This window comes from Budorcas taxicolor, chromosome 9, assembly GCF_023091745.1.
Source record: "Budorcas taxicolor isolate Tak-1 chromosome 9, Takin1.1, whole genome shotgun sequence".
NCBI lineage: Eukaryota > Metazoa > Chordata > Mammalia > Artiodactyla > Bovidae > Budorcas > Budorcas taxicolor.
Genome location: NC_068918.1, coordinates 33,702,118 through 33,722,843, shown reverse-complemented (window position 1 = coordinate 33,722,843; position 20,726 = coordinate 33,702,118). Strand labels below are relative to the sequence as shown.

The following is a 20,726-nucleotide window of genomic DNA, read 5'->3' as shown; positions in this document are numbered from 1 at the left end:
CACTGTATTCTTTATCTTGAGATAGTAAAACTATATGGAGTTCTTGACCCATTTATTCCAAGAGGAAGTGACTAGAAAATAGAATTCTCTTCAGATAACTCTGGAGAAAGCAATGGCACCCCACTCCAGTACTCTTGCCTGGAAAATCCCATGGACAGAGAAGCCTGGTAGGCTGCAGTCCATGAGGTCGCTAAGAGTCAGACACAACTGAGCGACTTTACTTTCACTTTTCACTTTCATGCACTGGAGAAGGAAATGGCAACCCACTCCAGTGTTCTTGCCTGGAGAATCCCAGGGACAGAGGAGCCTGGTGGGCTGCCGTCTATGGGGTCGCACAGAGTCGGACACGACTGAAGCAACTTAGTAGCAGCAGTAGCAGCAAACTCTATTACAGATAAATGAATCAGTTTGCTGCACCACAAAAATAGCGTGCTAATTTCTACCATTGATTCTTTTTCTCTTTACACTCTCCTCCTCTCTCAATCAATCCATGGACATGGATTCACACTAAAGAGTTGAGAAAGAATGTTTTGATAAAATTCTACTTGTAGGTTTTCTCTGATAAGCACCCCCCCACTTGCTCTCTTCTCTCCTTTAATTCAGCATCTTCACTCTATTGTTCTAAAATCCTACTGTACAATTTGTAATATTCAAATGGATGGTTTTTTCCTTTTTTAATTTTTCTCAATATAGATTAATTTTATTTCCCTAACTACACTGATAATTTTAAGTTTGAAGCCTGGACTATCCCCTCCTTTTCCTTCAGTACCCTTTTACCTGTTCAATATTTAATAGCATGTACTTGCTAATTAAACTGATTTAAATGAAAGACTTTAGTCTATGTGAGTCAAAGAAAATAAATTACTCTCCAGAAACAACTCCCTGCCACACACACACAAAGGACAATTAATCATTTTAAGTTCACTCCTAAGAAATTCATACATATTTTTCCATATGTTCATTACTACACATAATGGCTCAATTCCCACACCCATCTGAAAAAGCCTACTAAATCCATGAAATACCCCTAGAACTTCAGCAATCATGCTTTTGAGCTATGGCATCCAGCTCTACTGAGGAAAGGGGTGGATGAGTTGGGAGAGGAAATATAAATTGGGGAAAGGGTCTTTCTGCCTCATTATCTCTTTCCTCTGATCCTTTCACACAACAGTGAGGCAAGCCAGATGTGCAGGTCACAGCTCATGCTACCCCTACACTGCCATCGGCAGTGGGGAATTCATGTGGAGATTCATACACAAATTAGCCCATAATTGGCCCACAGAAGCCCGTAACACTGTACCACCAGTGTTTGGGGTAATTTTTTAACTTCATCTTAATTCCACAGAAACTACACAAATGAGAAAAGTATTTGCTGCCTCAAGAGCCAAGCAGTACAACAGATCACAGAACAACTAACTCACTTACTGCTTAAATCAGTTATGATGCCATACATATCCTGCTATAATATGATAGCAAGGGACAAGTCTCGGGTGCTTTACTTTAAAATAATGGGGTATATATACACACACACACGCATATGTATCCCTGGCTGTACCCAATAGAAGGATGCACGAAAATATTGCACGTAAGCCTAAAGTTCCTTGAAAACTTACTCTTTACAGAAAGACTGAGCACAGAATTTAATTAATGCAAATAAATTCCCTATTTATATAAAAATGCATATTCATGTCAAGTAATATCAGACTGACAAAGTAGGGGATGCAATGTCTAAATATGTCTAAATTCTAATAATTCTAACCACATTTTCATGAGACTTTTTTTTCTCAGTACAAGAGGAACTTTCCACTCCATAACCCCAATTTCATTCCTCATGTTGTTCCTTTAAAACGCATATCCAGCCCATACCTCATGACTCTCACCAGCCTTGACACTAATCCTTTCCTACGCCAAGCCCTGTAAGGTACTTAGGAACAGGGACATGTCTCTGTGTCTTTCTTTTAATGAAATGCTTCAGAGCACGTACCACATGACCAGAAGAGCTGAGTACCAAGACACGAGAGCAGCTTTACCATTTTGTAAAATTTTAGTTCCCATTGACTGAAAACTATCACTATGCACCAGTTTTTTTTCTTTTATAAAACACTTATTTCCTTGCTAGGCTGTGCCGGGTCTTACTTGTAGCATGTAGGATCTTTTAATTGTGGCATGTGGGATCCTATTTCCTAAGCAGTGATCAAACTTGGGACCTCTGCATTGGAAGCTTTAAGTCTTAGCCATTGGACCACCAGGGAAGTCCCTGTGCCTCTTTTCTAAGAGTTCCTTTTATCTCCATCTTACACAGGAGAAAAGAGGCACAGAGAATATAACTTGCTCAGAGTACACCGCTAATAAGCAAAGAAGAACTGGCCTCCTGGCCAAATGCCTCCAGACTGTATTAATGACTAAAATGAACTTTCAAGCATTATCTCTTTTTATTCTTTTAACAGTCACATCTAGCAGCAGTTTTTCTCCATTTTACAGAGAAGGAAACTAAGACTCCAAGATCATTAATCTGAGGTCAAACTTCTAGAAAGTGGTGAATCTGACACCGTCTGGCTACAAAGTTCAAGTTCCTCATCACCACCACACTGCAGTTTCTCCACTTCACCTGGGGTTTCAGGAAAGAGTCCTTCCTGGGAACTGCAAGTGGAGAAGGGAAGAAGCTGTGGCACAGTTGGGGCAAAGGGGTGAAGGAACAGAAGAAAAGGTAGGGTTGGGGTGCAGAAGCCCCAAGAAAACTAGTCATACCCATCTGCAAGTATGCACCGAAAGAGGCCCAACAGCAGCCGTGGAGGCAAAAATACAAACCCCAAGCCCTATACCACCACCCACTCTTCTGACGCCCCTAACTCCGCTGCCCCAATCCAACCTCGTTTTCTCACAGATGGGGAAACTGAGGAGTTCCCCCCCCGACCCCCCCGCGAGTTAACTATCATTACATCCTTCTCCCTTCCCAACAATCCACACCAGAGGTCCCGGGTGTGCTCTTCTACCCACCCCCACGGCTCGGCTGATGTTGTCCATCTTGTTGGCGACCTGTTGGAAGAGTGGGTAGCAGGTCTGACAGAGGCGCACCGGCCGGGCGCCGCGCACTAGACACCCGGTCAGCTCTGCACTGCTGTTGGCGAAGTCAAGCAGCAGCTCCCGGCACTCTGGGTCCAGATCCGGCAAATCTGGGGGTAGTGACAGTGGCCCCATCCTTCCGCCCTGCAGCAGAGCCAGGGACAAGTCTTCCACCTCCAGCAACTGCTCCTCCGACAGGAGGTCGTGGAGGACCCTGTGGGGGCTGCTGCCCACGGAGAAGGTGCCCAGAGCCAGCCCCGACCACAGCAGCACCACCAACAGCAGCCGCAGCAGCAGCAACGATGACCTCCGCGGCTCGACGCTCCGGTTCGGGTCCATCGCGGGGTTCCACAACCCGCAAGGCGCAGACTGCCTCCTGTCCACTTCCAGTCGGGGCTGCGGAGAGCAGCCGCTTCCGGCTTCCTCAGGCGCAGGCCGCTAGCAGGGTCACGAGGTGCGCGCGTCACGGCCCCGCCCCCGGCGCGCGGCTCTCCGCCCCATTGGCCGCCGAGAGCCGCTCGCGCCGCGGGCTTGCGCGCGTGCGGGAGCGCGCACACACGGGCGGCGTCGCGCTCCCAGCCGGTGACAAGCGCCTGACTGAGGGTCGCGCGAGACCCGGGCGGCGTCCGGCTGTGGAACACCGAGCCGAGGCTCGCCCGCGCTGTGAATACAGGCGTCGGCCGCTTTGAACAGTTAAATCTTAGGAGTCTTGCCCTCAGTTGCCCATCGCCTTGGGAGTTTGCTGAGTCCTACAAGTCTGAGGAGTTATGTACCACAGAAATACTGACGGCCTCCGCCGTGGGAATTAACGAGTGAGTTGCTGAGGGAGCCTGCTGGCAGGTGCCTTTGCAGGTTTCTTTTTATTTGATGTTTCTTAGTATAATTTTTCCCCTCAAAATATTTGGAAAGAGTAATAACGTCTCTTGGTTGTTTTTGATTGTGGAGCCTAGTGGCTTACAAACTTGTTCTTGTTTTTTAACTCTAAACTGTGTCAGCGCTGTCCGATAGACTTCCCGAGGTGATGGAAAGATTCTACTTCTGCGCTAATACGGTAGCCACTAGCTTGCTTGTGACTGTTGAGCACTCGTACTGTAGCGACCGCGACCCGGGAACTGAATTTTTAACCGTACTGAATTTGAATGTGAATAGCCCTGTCTGGCGAGCGGTGCCATGTTGGACAGCGCCCGTCTACGTTTTCTCACTGTGTAGCCTGGTCCTGGGCTGGCTACTGTCCCTGTTTCCTTGCTACTGAAGGGGTCCCTGGGGTGCAGCACAAACCTGTATCCAGTGCAAAAAGCTGGAAAATCCTGACCAAACTGCTCAATTCCTCTCCAGTTTCTGGCAAGCCCGAGGCAGTCTCTGGGGACACTCTGAAAAGTGTCCTGATACCACTACTGGGCTGTGTAAAGAATTTAGCTAATGACCTGGGAAACGGTTTTCTGACAAGTAGCTGACAAATGTGGTAGAAAAATTATTTCCTGGCTGTTTTGTGTCATCCTGCTTTTGTTTTTGCCTTGTGAATTGCAGAGCTGTTTCATTTTATGGTGTTAATTTCTGTTTCTGAGAGTTGTTAAACTTTTTAGCCAATATGATTATTGTTCTGTGTTCCTAATGGGAAAGGGTCTATAATTTTTTTAATGCCCCTTTAATTTATCCTTTTACTATTAAAAACGATATTGCAGGTAATCATATCTATACAAGGTTGATATACGTTTAAGATAAATTTCTAGCAGGAGACTTTCTGGGCCAGAGAGTATGTGCATTTATGATGTTGTTGATTGTGCTATATTTTTTTCCATGGAGGTTTAATAATTTACTCACAATGGTTCCTAAAGAGCTCTTGAGTGGTAATTCTAACGTATAGAAAGACCTAAAAAGTTATATGATGACCTTTGAGAAAATTAAGACAGCTTATTTTCCTGGAGTGGCTAATGTCCAGGCTTCCTTAGAGCTGAAGGGGTTCCTGGGAATGCAGCACAAACCTGCATTCAACACAAACACCTGGAAAATCCTGAACAAACCATTCAATTTCAAACTTCCATTCCTGGAACAATGCCATCCTAAAGCCATTAGATCAACTAGAGTAAAGTAGACATCTATGGTTTGTCAGGTGGGGATGTCAGCAATCCAGAGAGGGATATTGGAGCACAGCTAAGAAGAGGAAGACATGATGAGGGTGGGGGATCCTGATGCAGGGTATTGGATCCTGAGTTGGGTAACAAAGGTTTCCATGTAAGGGAAGGTACAGCAGTGACCGGGATTTTGCTTACCCTCAGAAGGATTGATCAAATAGGTAAATATATAAAGGATAATGGGAGTCTGGTTTCTTATTGTCCAAGAAGGGAGTTACAAACAGGAAAAGGGAGAAAACAAACAGGAAGGGAGAATGAACTCTGTAGTGTTGGGATGGGTCAGTAGCTTAGTCATGTCTGACTCTTTGCAACCCCATGGACTATAACACATGAGGCTCCACTGCCCATGGGATTCTCCAAGCAAGAATATTAGAATGCGTAGCCATTTCCTTCTCCAGTGTTGGAACAGAATTAGCAATATCAGTGGCTGCAATTCATAGAGATATAGAAATAGATTGTGGCTTCTAAATGTCATTCTCTACTAAAAGGAATCAAGAATTCTTAGAGAAATAGCTGATTCTACCACTGGGGCAGGAAAAGCATGTTTAGCCTGGATCATCTTTTTGTACTAGAAAGTAAGGAAGTGCTGGAAGAATGATGGGAACATGTCAAGAATACACAGAGGACTTCCCTGGTGGTCCAGTGGCTAAGAATCTGACTTACAATATAGGAGACATGGGTTCCATCCCTGGTCAGGGAACTAAGATCCCACATGCCATAGGGCAACCAAGCCTGCACGCTACAACTAGAGAGAGTCCATGTACAAAAGCAAAAACCCCATGTGCCACAACTAATACCCAACGCAACCAAATAAATAAATATTTTTTTAGAAAAGAACACATGGAAACCAGCTTAACTAGGCTTCCCACTGGCCATATCTGGGACAATTTGAGGATCAAAATAATGATGGTTAATGGGTCGTAAACCATTGAATAAAGCAGGAAACCATGAGCCTATAGTGATATATTTAAATAAATGAATAAGGTGACTGTTTCATGGGGATTAAAGTATTTACATATTTTCAAAATCATCTGCTTAAAAACACGTATTGATTATAAATGGGAAAATATGAGTAACTTTACAGTGGAGAAGTCTGTCAGATTCCACATTAATCAAATGATCAACATGAACATCATCATAATGGAACAAATAGAAACTGTAATGCCACCTGATAGAATGCAGTTAGCAGAACATAGCACCAGTTCTATTGTTCTCCTACCAAAGGTGCATAAACTTATTCTAATCATGAGAAAATATCATATGAATCAAGTTAAGGTCCATTCTGCAAAATATCTAACCTGTAATCTATAGTGTTATGAGTCAAGAAAACATTGAGGAATTGCACCTGACATAAAAGACATTGTCTGGACAACTAGTGAAATTTGAATGTGATCTGAAAATTAGATGGTAGTAATGTACAATGTTAATTTCCTGATTTTGATAGTTGTTTGGGGTTATGCAAGAAAATGTTTTTATTTGTATAAAATACACAGAAAAGCATTCAGGGGTGATAGGACATCAAGTCAGAAACTTACTTTTTTTTTTTTTTTTGAGGTTATAGCTGATTTAAAATACTGTGTTAGTTTCAAGTATACAGCAAAGTGATTCAGTCATATATTTATATTTTCAGATTATTTTCCATTATAGGTTATTATAAGATATTAAATATTGTTCCTGTGTTATATAGTAAATCCTTGTTGCTTACCTATTTTATATACAGTAGTGTGTATCTGTTAATCCTATACTTCTAATTTATCCCTCTCCCCCCTCCCTTTCCCCATTGGTAACCATAAGTTTGTTTTCTATGCCTATGAGTCTGTTTATGCTTTGTATATACATTCATTTGTATTATTTTTTAGATTCCACATATAAGTGATATCATATAATATTTGTCTTTTTCTGTCTGACTTACTTCACATAGTATGATGTTCTCTAGGTCTATCCATATTGCTGCAAATGGCAATATTTCATTCTTTTTATGGCTGAGTAGAATTTCATTGTATATATCTTCTTTAGCTATTCATCTGTCAATGGACACTTAGGTTGCTTCCATGTCTGTGGCTGTTGTATGTAGTCACTATTGTGCTAGTGCTGCTGTGAACATTGGAATGCATGTACCTTTTCAAAGTAGAGTTTTTCATCTTTTCCTGATATATACCCAGGAGTGACATTGCTGGATCATATAGTAGCTCTGTTTTTAGTTTTTATAAGGAACTTCCAGACTGTTTTTCATAATGGCTGCGCCAATTTAAATTCCCACCAACAGTGTAGGAGGGTTCTCTTTTCTCTACACCCTCTCCAGCATTTGTCATTTGTAGATTTTTTTTTATGATAGCCATTCTGACTGGTGTGAGGTGATATCTCATTTTCATTTTGATTCAGCAACTTACTTTCAGTTGGTTCTGAAAAGAAATGATTTGTACTGTACTTCCAGATTTTTTGTAAGCTTGAAATTGTTTCAAAATCTAAAAACACATTGTAAAAAAATTAGGGTATGGCAATGCAATAGATTCCTGTGCATTTGAAACCTTAGGTACCCAATGTGGAATAATTGCCAATATAAATGGAAAAAAAAGTCAGAAAAAAGAATTTTTAATGTTCCTGTGTTCATATACAGAGACTGTCTCCAGAAGAATACATAAAATGTGGTCACTTTGATAGAATAGGAATTGAATTGAATATTATGGGAAGAGGGCTAGAACAGGCTATTCATTGTAAAGTTTATTACTTTAAAATTTTTGTTCCATGTAAATATTCTTACTCAAAAAATTAATAAAAATGAAAAGATAGTTTCTTAATTTGTCAGGTATCAGTGCATTCAGGGCATTTGTGAATCCTACCATGTGTGTATATCTTTCTGAGTAGAATGTTACAACTTTCATCATAGTTTTTTTTCAATAGGGGTCTGTGATCCAAAAGATTAATAACCATAGATTTGAAATAAATACAAGGGACTTACCTGGTGGTCCAGTGATCAAAAATCCACTTTCCAATGCAGGGGATGTGGGTTCAACCCCTGGTCAAGGAACTAAGATCTCACATGCCACAGGGTAAGTAAGCCCATGTCCCACAACTACTGAGCCCAAGTGCTACAACTAGAGAGCAGCTCACATGCCACAACAAAGAGCCAGTGCACCACAACTAAAATCCAGCACAGCCAAAAATAAATAGTTTTTAAAAAATAAATTCAGACTTGCACTGCAGCACCCGCCTCCAGTGCGCAACTCTCCGACTCACGTGAACCGCCCCTACAGCCACTGCTGCCACCCTTCCGAATGGCCAACAGGGGACCCGCCTATGGCCTGAGCCAGGAGGTACAGCAGAAGACTGAGAAACAATACGATGCGGACCTGGAGCAAATCCTGATCCAGTGGATCACCACCCAGTACCACAATCATTTGGGCTGGCCTCAGCCTGGGTGCGAGAACTTCCAGAACTGGCTCAAGGATGGCACAGTGCTGTGTGAGCTCATTAATGGGCTGAACCCCGAGGGGCAGGCCACAGTGAAGAAGATCCAGGCCTCCGCCATGGCCTTCAAGTAGATGGAGCAGATCTCCCAGTTCCTCCAAGTAGCCAAGCGCTAACGGCATCAACACCAATGACATCTCCCAGACTGTGGACCTCTGGGAAGGAAAGAACATAGCCTGTGTGCAGCGGACACTGATGAATCTGGGCAGGCTGTCAGTAGCCCAGGACAATGGGCTCTTCTCTGGGGATCCTATCTGGTTTCCCAAGAAATCCAAGGAGAACCCTCGGTACTTCCCAGACAACCAACTGCAGGAGGGCAAGTATGTGATTGGCTTACAGATGGGGACCAACTGCGGGGCTTCTCAGGCATGACCAGCTATGTTATGCCACACCAAATCCTCTGATCTGCTCTGCAGCCCTGCCCCTGCCCTCCGTGAATGGTTAATATATATGTTTATTTGTTTGTTTGTTTTTTAGCACTGACATCTCCTGAGAGCCCCTGGGAGCTCTCACGCTCCCTTCTGCCAGGGTGGGGGCCTGGCTTGTCTCCTCCAGGGGTGCCCGATGGTGGCCTCCCCCTTGTGCTGACTAATGCATTCCCTTCTCCAAACCCACAAAACTGGACCAACTGGCCTCTTTTCCTCTGGGACCAAAATTGGGGGGCGTCACCCCCTCTCCATACCATACCTCTTCTCTTTCCTCTGGCCTCTTCCCTCTGAGCCCTGTGCCCTAATCCTTTCCTTAGCTGGGAATCAAGGATGCTGCCTGATGGCCTTCTCCTCCAAGTATGTCTTGCCCACAGCTGTGGCTGCAGGGAATTAATTTATAGGGAGGGGCCTGTGGCAGCCGCCACCCCAGCCCCAGCTGGACTGCACTCACCACACTTCGGAGGCAGCCTGCCCTGGCAGAGGCTCCCAGGCTTCTCATTTTCCATTCCTTTCTGTGGCTAAGGGGCGGGGGTGAGGGGGCCTGGGAGGGAAGGCTGCTCACCATAGGCTGGGGCTTGAAGAATCTGAGTTTGCTGATTTAAATACAGAATCTCTGTCTTAAGAATAAATAAATAAATAAATGCAAATGAAATTCCTTCCTACAAGCTTAAGAATTACATTAATTTTGCTTTTTATCTCACGTATCTTAGAATATGTGACACAGACAATAAAGCAAAACAAAAAAAGTAGTTTATTGTGGTAGGCGCTAGAATAAACAAAGATCACTTGAACACTACTGTGCTCTCAAAAAATAGAACATAAAACCAAATTGTGTATAGTAAAGTTAAATATTAAAGGAGGTAATGTGGAGATGTTTTTAGGAGCATTAAATACTGAACTAACTGTGCCTAGGGATCTGGAGAAGAGTCAGAAACCTTTTCAAAGAGGAGGCAGTTTTTGAATGGGGCTTTATAGAATGAATAGGAATTCACCCAGTGGCAGCTCTAGAATGTCTCTGTTGGAGGAGCGAGTGGCAGCCATCTAGACAGAGGGAAAAATTGGAGAACTTGTCTTAAAGTTGTATTTGCATGGCAAGCACACTATTTTTACTTAGAACTCATGTTTATTAGGGTTACTGATGAAGATTTTGAAGGTAGTGTTAAAAGCAATCTGCCTACTTGCTAAAAAGCTCAAGTTTTATCCTTGTAGGCAATGGGGAACCTTTAAAAGATTTAATCAGGACAATCATATAGGCATTTTATGAAAAGAACACTCACAGCAGTGGATTTTTTTTTTTTTTTTTGCAGTACCAAGTCTAAAGCATAATTAAAGTAAAATAGTAAAGACCTAAAGGAAGTTGAGGTGGAAGTGGAAAAGAAGAGGGGTTAGATTTAAGAGATAGTTATGATAGAGAAGAACAAGAATTGAGGTTATGTAGATAGATATGGCATGTGAAACAGTGATGACTCTAGGGTTACAAATTTAGTTAATGGGTCAAATGGTGGTACCATGGACAGGAATGGAATAGAAATATTGGAGGAGTGGAATACATTTGGACTGGAATAGAAACAATGAAATCAAGTGGAATTGCCAGCTCAGGATGCTGCTGATAGAGATACCCAGTGTGCGTGCGTGCTTAGCCACTTAGTTGTGTCTGACTCTTTGTAACCCTTTGGACTGTAGCCTGCCAGGGTCCTCAGTCCATGGGATTTTCAGGCAAGAATACTGGACTGGGTTGCCATTTCCTTCTCCAGGAGATCTTCCTGACCCAGGGATTGAACCTGTATCTCCTGGGTCTCCTGCATGGCAGGTGGATTCTTTACCCACTACTGAGCCTTTGGGGAAGCCCTTAGAGATAGCCGGGGAGCATCTTAAATTACAGATCTGGTGTATAGTAGAGTGGCCAGGGTTAGAGATTTAGAATTGGGAATCATTGTGGTAGTTGAGTCCCTGGAAATAAAATAAGTCAATCAGAGATTCAGACACTGATTAATTAATGATTGTTGAAGAAGATTATTTTCATAGATTATATACATAGTAGCCCTTGAATATCAGAATAATATCAAGAAAAGGTCTTGGTTCTGAGTGTAAACCTAAAGACTGAAGTAGTGCTATGCCCTAAATATAGGCCCTTTGGATCTTTCACCTACATTAGTGCAATGGCGAAGGATAAATAAAGATAAATAAAAAAGGCAAGAAACCCAGAGAAGAAGAGAAATTGACTTTAGCACCATACCAGATTCCTCTAGTAAGTTAAAGATGTGAATCAAAACTATCTATGAGACGTTTCAAAAAATTGTTTTCATGAAAATTTTTTAAGAAAATTTACCCGAAATTTGGAAGTAAAGCAAAATAGTCAGTATGCTGGGGCACTGTTCAACAGGCCCAAGCAAGGATTACTTAATTTTCAAGTCTAGGAGAATGAACCTGTCTTTGACTCTTTACTATTTAATTAAAGCTCAGACACTGTTAAGTTACACATTAATGTGTAGATTTCTCTCTGCTAGAAAAGATAATCCCAAAGATTATGAGCTGATTACCCTGAGGGACATTAGCACGTTGTGCATCTAACCTGGCAACCTAATTCTAATATTTCTTTTTATTATTGCCTTTATTCATTTTAAGAAACATTAATGAGCTAATAAAGTTTTGACACATTATTCTATATTTGCATGAGAGTGATGTTTTTCTGTTTTTGAAAATTGTATTTTGACAGTTCTTTCCTTCAAAACTTGTGGAATGGGGGGAAGTGCCGGGGGCGAGGAACTAAAGATATAAACCAAGAAGATATTCAAATAACCAGTCTCCCTGCTAACACTCTTCCCTATGGTCTCCTCTCACCATAACAGGCAAAGTGATCCTTTGAAAGTTTGTGTTTAGTTATGTCATCCTTTATACTTTGATCCCACCCGTGGCTACACATTTCACTCAGTGTTAAAGGCAAAGTCTTTACTGTGTCCCAGAAAAATCTACATGATCTGCCACTCCCAATAGCATGCCCTTTCCCCAACTGGCTTTATTCTTCTCCATAGCACTTAATACTATACAAAATCCTATATATTTGTTTATTTCCTATCTCCTTTCATTGGAATTTTTTAAATTGGAGAATAATTACTTTACAAAATTGGGTTGGTTTCTGCTGTACAACAATCCAAATCAGCCATGTGCTGAGCTGTAGCACAGCTGTGCCTATGAGCATAGCCTCCAAAGCTCCTCTGTCCATGGGATTATACAGGCAAGAATACTGAAGTGCATTGCCATGCCCTCCTCAAGGGAATCTTCCTGACCCAGGAGTTGAGCCTGCATCTCCTGCGTCTCCTGCACTGCAGGTGGATTCTTCCCACTGAGCCGCCAGGGAAGCCATAAATATGTATGCATGTATGTATGTGTATGCATGTGTGTGTGTATATATATATATATATTCCCTCCCTCTTGAGCCTCCCTCCCACCCCCCATCCCACCCCACTCAGTCATCATAGAGCGCTTGGGTGGGCTCCTTGATCCACTGGATTTTTGTTGTTCCACTGCTCTATCTCTAGTACTTAGAAGAATGCTTGACAGTTAATGGATATTCAATAAATATTTATTGAAAGATGATTTTGTTTGCAGGGGGTGGAGTATCAAAAGCTCAAGGCTTAAAAAGAGGGTGAAATAATTGCTTTAGATAGTGAGAAAGTGAACGTATTAAGTAAGTGTGACAAAATTACCAGGCAGTATTGAATGCCAATTTGAGATGTGTGGACACAATTTTAAGGTCTGACCAATTGGCTTAATTATATGTTCTCTTCAGCAATGGTCAGCTGTTCAGGTGAAAGCATAGAGTAGCATAAAGGTTGAGTTTATGCTGGAGCATTGCTTAAGCCAGTATGATGAAAGGAGAGAACATACCACCTTATACATCCCCTTACCTGACCCAGATTCCCATGGCTTTGCACCTTCCCAGATCATTCCACTGGGTTATCTGGAAGTTGCAGTCTATTGTCCATAATCTCCCTTTCCCTTGATATTTTTTCTTCCTCTTTGCCCTAAAAAATCCTGGCTATCCTTTGATGACTTCATTTCCACTATGTTTCATGACCTCAAAGGTTTCGTGATGCTTCCTCAAGAGTAGCCCTAGGTTGAGGGTAAGTGGAGGTCAGGCAGCATTCCGATCTCCAAGCAGAGCAATTTACTTTGATCTACTTTATACATCTGAATTCCACATAACATTTTTTTTTTAATGTTCTACTAGGGGAAAAATTAGTTTGGAAACTACTATTTAATTACATTTTTTGCAGTGGCCTACTGTCTGCTATGTTTCTCCATCCTTCCTCTTTGTAAATTTATACTTATCCTGTTCCACCACCATGTATTGGTAGATGAAGGAAGATAAGTTAGCTTTTTAGTTCATACATCCCTGGAAACACAAGAGCCACATTTAAACCTGCTTTAGAGACTACCACATTATCACCCAAAGAAAGAGTCTAGACTTTGAGCTTTATACAGTGACAAGATGGGCCTCTTGAGTTGTTTCCCTTGTTGGGGGAATGAATGTGTTTTGCCTGCAAGGAGAGTCAGCCAGTTATTTATGTGAGCTGTGGTATTCATTAATATCTTTCACTAAATATTTTCAGTTTTTTCCCTGTGCACATAAGATTGAACTTTGCTGTGCCCTTGAAGTTTGCCCTGACCTGAAGTTAGGTTAGCTATTTGACTTAATTTAGCCAGTAAAGTGAAAGCAAGAACATAAAGTGGAAGCTTTAGAGATGAGTATATGATTTACCAGGGGCCCCATCCACCTGCCATCACAATGACTAACACTTTCCTAAATGATGGAAAATTCTGTTTGTCTAAGTAAGAAAGCATGGAACAGAAACCCTAGCTGACTGACTTGTGATGGACATGCAACTTAAACAAGAAATAAACCTTTGTTTTTATAAGCTACTAAGACTTAAGGATTGTTTGTTATCCCAGCAAAACCTGGTCACTTTAATACATATTTATTTGCTGATTTCCTCCCTGCTGTTTTCTTTGATTCTGTCTCTTTGGATGTCCTTTTGTTTGGATGTTAGACCTTATCATGGAAGTTGCTCAACTTCTTCAATATCCATTCTCTTCTTCCTTTTAATAACTCTCTCCTGAGTTTTGACTGCAGAGGCAGAACTACATTCCCCCAGCCTGTCTCATAACTAGATGTGAACAAAGTGATACATGTACATTACAAGTTACATCTTTAATTTGTGACTTTCGTTGACCTCCTTCCTGCTAGTTAGAGAATGTTAACAACTGAAACAGCAGCCCTGGATACAGGGATAGATATGGATGCAACATGTTTAGTATGACAGAGCCCCCTGACTCATAAAGCAGAGCCATCTACCTACCCGAGGCTACAGAGAAATAAATTGCTATTTAAGCCACTAAATTTTGGAGTCTCTCTATTATAGCAACTTAAGCTGCTTCCTAATATAGTCCTCTTAGGCTTTTACTTACATTTTCTTATCTTCTATGTCCTCTCCTATTTTTTAATTTCTGTGTCTTTTTTACCCTATTTCCAGAGATTTCATTAACTTTGTTTTCCAGTGCTTCTACTAAGTTTTTAATTTATGCTACTACGTTTTTAATTTCCAGTAGTTCTTTTTTTGTAGATGCTATATGCACTTTTTAAAGTTTTATTCTTTCTTGTAGCCTGTTTCCTCCAAGCTGCTAGTTTCTTCATTTTTCTTTGGATTTCTGGTTCTCTCTGGCTCTCTCTGCTTATATGTAAGAGAAAGGCACTACAAAGCTAAATGAAAGTTCATGGACAGGGCTGTGTATCTGTGGCTATCACTATATGAACAGAGATGCTGTGAGCAGGATTTGAACCTGCATGGGGAGACCCCATTGGGTTTTGAATCCAACATCTTAACCACTCAGTCATCACACCTCCAGTGGTTATCAGCTTAGGGCGGTTTATCCTCCTCTACTGGGGAAACTGGCAATGTCTAGGGACATTTTTGGTTGTCACAACAGTGGTAGAAATGCTGCTGGTATCTAGTGTGTAGAGACCAGGAATGCTACTAAACGAATGTGCAAATGGTCACCCAAAACAAAGAACCTAAAACATAAATATTTTAGATCTTTTCCCTTGGGCAGATCATACTATTCAAAAAGACTCTGCCAATATGCTATCTGGCTGCCAGCATTCTGAGATCCCAACAGTGGAAAAAGATCGTCATTCTGTTAGTAAACCTTTATTTAATTACCCTATTTTTAGCAAAATGCTCCTTCCCTCAAATGTGCTTGTGTTTCTTGTGCCTCCCTCTGTTTCACTTTTTCCAGAGATCAGAACTTCAGGGGTATTCTGCTGAAATCAGGGCAAGACAGAGTTGTAGGGAGGGTGGAAAGAAGAGAAGAGAAAGGCAAGGGAGAAAGGGAAAGGTATCCCAACTGAATGCAAAGTTCCAGAGACTAGCAAGAAGAGAAACCTTTCTTAAATGAACAGTTCAAAGAAATAGAGGAAAACAATATAACGGGAAAGACTAGAGATCTCTTCAAGAAAACTGGAGATATCAAGGGAACATTTCATGCAAGGAGGTGCACAATAAAGTCCCATAAGTAAGGACCTAACAGAAGCAGAGGAGATTAAGAAGAGGTGGCAAGAATATACAGAACTATACAAAAAAGGTTGTAATGACTGGGATAGTCACGATGATGTGGTCACTCAGCTAGAGCCAGACAACTGGAGTGTGAGGTCAAGTGGGCCTTAGGAAGCATTACTATAAACAAAGCTAGTAGAGGTGATGGAATTCCAGCTGAGCTATTTAAAATTCTAAAAGATGATGCTGTTAGAGTCCTGCACTCAATATGTCAGCAAATTTGGAAAACTCAGCTGTGGCCACAGGACTGGAAACGGTTAATTTTTATTTGATTCCCAAAAAAGGCAGTGCCCAAGAATGTTCAGACTACCGTACATTTGCACTCATTTCACATGCTAGCAGGGTTATGCTCAAAATCCTTCAAGCTAAGCTTTAGCAGTATGTGAACCAAAAGCTTCCAGACATTCAAGCTGGATTTTAAAGAGGCAGAGGAACCAGAGATCAAATTGCCAACCTATTTTGGATCATGGAGAAAGCAAGGGAGTTCCAGAAAAACATCTATTTCTGCTTCATTGACAATGCTAAAACCTTTGACTGTGTGGATAACAACAAACTGTGGAAAATTCTTGAAGAGATGGAAATACCAGACCACCTTACCTGTCTCCTGAGAAACTTATATGCAGGTCAAGAAGCAACAGTTAAAACCACATATGGAACAATAGATTGGTTCAAAATTGGGAAAGGAGTACATCAAGGCTGTATATTGTCATCCTGCTTTTTTAACTTCTATGCAGAGTACATCATGTGAAATGCTAGGCTGGATGAATCCCAAGCTGGAATCAAGACTGCCAGGAGAAATATCAACAACCTCAGATATGCAAATGGTACCACTCTAATCGTGGAAAGTGAAGAGGAATTAAAGAGCCTCTTGATAAAGGTGAAAGAGGAGAGTGAAAAAGCTGGCTTGAAACTCAAAGGTCAAAAAACTAAGTTCATGGCATCTGGCCCCATCACTTCATAGAAAATAGATGAGGGAAAAGTGGAAACAATGACAGATTTTATTTTCCTGGGCTCCAGGATCACTGCGGACCAGTGACTGCAGCCATGAAATTTTAAAAAATGACTCGCTCCTTGGAAGGAAAACCATAACAAATCTAAACAGTGTCTTAAAAAGCAGGGACATCGCTTTGCTGACAAAGGTCCAAATAGTCAAAGCTGTGGTTTTTCCAGTAGTCATGTCCAGAGGTGAGTGTTAGAATAACGAAGACTGAGCACCAAAGAATTGATGCTTTCAAATTCTGTACTGGAGAAGACTCTTGAGAGTCCCTTGGATAGCAGGAGGATCAAACCAGTCAATCCTAAAGGAAATCAACCCTGAATATTCATTGGAAAGATTGATGCTGAAGTGAAGCTCTAATCCTTTGGCCACCTGATGCAAAGAGCTGACTCACTGGAAAAGACCTTGATCTAGGAAAGATGGAAGGCAAAAAGAGAAAGGGGCAGCAGAGGATGAGATAATTAGATAACATCACTGACTCAGTGGACATGAATTTGAGCAAACTTTGGGAGATAGTGAAGGACAGAGGAGCCTGGTGTACTACATATAGTCCATGGGGTCACAAAGAGTTGGACACAACTTAGCAACTGAACAACAACAGCATTGTAAACAAACTTTCAGGTAATCATCATCTTTTTAGCTCCTCCACCTACATTTTCAGAGGTACCTGAGGTCCCCCATTTCCTGGCTTGTTTAAGAATTCTAAAATGTAATTTTCTTGCTTTTCTTCCCCTACTGCAGGCTTAGGATTCAGTTTTCCTGGTTCTGCTGTGAGTTATCATTAGTCCATCTGCTTTACAGCTTTCAATATTCTTACTTTGTTTTCTTCCCTCCTGTTCTCTATGTCTTTATGTGTCTTTGAAAAAGAGGGGTGGGGGGACTTCCCTGGGGTTCAGTGGTAAACAGTCTGCCTGCAAATGCAAAAGACAGGTAGATCCCTGGTCTGGGAAGATTCCACATGCTACGGGGCTACTAAACCTGTGCACTAGTGACTTACTAGCAAAATTTTTCCTTCCTGTCCATGAAACTCTATGCTTTGCTAGCCTAGAGGTGTTAGTTCCAAAAAGTGGAATGTTTCCACCAGGCGACACAACAGGCGACAACACGGTGATTCCATTTAACTGGAAGTTAAGGCTGCCGCCTGGCCAAATTGAGCTCCTCATGCATCTTAATCAGTAAGCACAGAAGGAAATTTCTGTGTTGACTGGGGTGATTGATCCTGACTACCAGGGAAAACTGCACTATTGCTTCACATGAAGGTAAGGAAGAGTATGTCTGAAATACAGGAGGTCCCTTAGTATCACCATACCCTGTGATTAAGGCCAGTGGAAAACTACAACAACCCAATCCATTCAGGACTACTAATACCCCAGACCCTTCAGGAATAAAGATTTGGGTCACTCCACCAGGTAAAAAACCATAATCAGCTGAAGTGCTTGCTGAAGACAAAAGGAATACAGAATTGGCAGTGAAAGTAGGCAGTTATAAATACCAGCTATGATCAAAAAGCTAGTTATAGAAATGAGGATGTAATTGTCATGAGTATTCTTCCTTATTTTGTTATGAGCATGTGTTTATGTATCTTAAATATCTTTGTTTTCTTCCCTGTCTTATTCCTTTATCATATAAAATATTTGGTTTTATATCATAGAATTTAAGTATTGTTAATTTTACATCATACAGTTAAACTTATGTGATATCAAAGAACAGAATAAACACCATTCCAGGATATTACCTTCTCTTCTGCAGATGTGGTTAGTATGTTTCTGTCCATATACAGGATAGTTGTATCATCATAGGTAGAATTATGACATTATTGTCTTTATTTAGATATTAAACTTGTTTTAAGGAGAGCCACATGGGTGCCAAGTTTACAAGGGGTGGATTTGTGATGGTTAATTTTATGTGTCAGCTTAACTGGGCCATTGGGTGTTCAGCATTTAGTCAAATTATTCAGGGTGGCCTGTGAGGATGTTTTGAGGTAAGCCAACATTTGAATGAGTACCCTGAGTAAAGCAGATTGCTCTGCCTAATGTGGGTAACCTTATCCAATCAAGCAGAGACCTAAATAGAATAAAAAGGTTGAGTAAGAGGGAACTCCTCCTACCTGACTGCTTTGAGCTAAGACATCAGCTTTTTTCCCTGTCTTTGGACTTGAACTGAAACATTAGCACTTTTTGGGTCTTGAGTCTGCCAGCTTTTAGACTGGAACTTATACCATTGGCTCTCCTGGTTCTTAGGCCTTCAGACTCAGACTGTACCTATATATCAGTTCTAGATCTCCAGCTTGCCCACTGCAGATCTTAGAAACTCTCAGCCTCCAAAATCATGTGAGGTAATTCCTCATAATAATTACCCCTCCCTCCCCATGTATATCTGTATCTACATATCTATATTGTATCTCCTATTGGTTCCATTTCTTTGGAGAATCCTAACTAATATAGATACCTTAATTATAAATAGAAAGGTGATTGTAGCATTTAAAAAATCTTATTAATTATTCAGTTCTTATTAATAACCATACAGTATAGATTTTATGCATCTCTTAACAGTTTCAAAGTATGTTTTATTATTTATTGTTTACTATCCATTAAGTTTCCTGGGATAAGTAGATTGCTAGAGAAATCAATAAGATGTATTTCTATACAATATGCCTTTTTAAATATAAAAAATTAAAATATTCTTTGTAAGTTAAGTCATATTCACCATGTACATGACAATAGAAGCAGGAGGAAGCAAATGTTACAAACAAGGTAAAATTATGAATATGTACGTCTCAGAGAAGTGGATGTTGTGTAGTTTACCTATGGCCTCATTTGGAGCTAGTACCACTTGTTATTATCCCTTACTTGAAGACCTGGCCAATGTTAAATGGTTTGCTTTCCCACTTTTGTAAACTGTTTTATTTTCCTTCCAATTCTAATTCTGCCCAATTGCTCTATTGAAGTAAAGTCATTTAATCTCCCCTGTTCTGATTGATATTTTAATTATTCAGTTATTTCCAGCTGTGTCCACCTCAACTTTGTTTGAAGAACAGAGAGCTATGCTTAAAACTAGGGACTGGGTCATTTTTTTTTCTTCCCAAAAATTAGAGAAAGAAATTATCCACCAAGAAAAACTGTCCCATTTTTTCTGAGTACCATGAAGGAGAGAGTGGCCTATCTGTTCCCTTTTGTTAGTCTGCTAACATTTTAAAGAGTATAACAATTATTTAAAACAATTACTTGGTTTTACAGCAAATCAATCAATCAATCAATCAATCAATCTTGGACTTGTCACATGTGAACTAAGATCTCATTTTTACTTTCCTGAATACCTAGATTGTATTCCTAGGTCTTCAGAGACAGAGATTCTCTGTGCATTTGAGAATAACTACTGGCTGATATGACAGAGGCAATAATGTGACGTGGGACTTGCCAGTAGGCTTCCATCAAGACAACCTGTCTGTTGGATCTCTTGATTTCAACAAACAAAAACCAACTCAATCAACTTAAGCAAAAAGTAGAAAATATAAGGATGAAACCAAGGCCATGTCTCAGGATGGAACTGAAACTGTGCACCAGACACTCTCTTTGTTCTACTTTATGTCTCTTTATCGCAGTGTTCATGGTAGAAAAAATGGCTGAACAAACTCCAGTTTTTATATCTCATGCATTAAAGATTTCAACCTAGACAAAGACCAGATCTTTTACACCCAATTTGAGGTTTTCTAAGGATGAATCTGTTCAGCCCAAACTTACAGCCAGGACAAAAATTGGGGGTCATAATTCATACCCATGGCTGCCTGGAGGCTATCCTGTTACCATGTAGATGAGATCAACTTCCCTAAAAGTCTGCAGAGAAGGGAGGCTGGATGACAGACTTAACAGGTATCTATTGCAAGGCCCTCCCTCATGGAAAACTGATCTTAAACAGTAGCCTACTGGAGTCCATGCTGTGGAAAAGGAAGTGGATAGAATTAAGATAGGTTAGGTAAAGGGAATTTTGAGGCAATTAGGCATTTGGGGATCACTTTAATATTTAT

The 20,726-nt window shown here is 41.1% G+C and overlaps 1 protein-coding gene, 1 non-coding gene and 1 pseudogene across 2 annotated transcripts in view; 1 reads left to right on the top strand and 2 right to left on the bottom strand.

The window, feature by feature from the left end:
• OSTM1 (osteoclastogenesis associated transmembrane protein 1) overlaps positions 1-3,402 on the bottom strand; it is a 38,020-nt gene extending 34,618 nt beyond the window's left edge. Inside the window, exon 1 of the mRNA XM_052645454.1 lies at positions 2,998-3,402. Within this exon, the coding sequence (XP_052501414.1) occupies positions 2,998-3,402 (405 nt within the window). The remainder of the gene's footprint in view (positions 1-2,997) is intronic.
• A 5,068-nt stretch (positions 3,403-8,470) lies between these two features.
• LOC128053036 (transgelin-2-like) lies at positions 8,471-9,067 on the top strand (annotated as a pseudogene).
• Positions 9,068-14,911: 5,844 nt separating this feature from the next.
• On the bottom strand, positions 14,912-14,993 carry TRNAL-CAA (transfer RNA leucine (anticodon CAA)). The gene has a single exon. It is a non-coding gene; the product is annotated as a tRNA-Leu (tRNA).
• Positions 14,994-20,726: the final 5,733 nt, after the last annotated feature.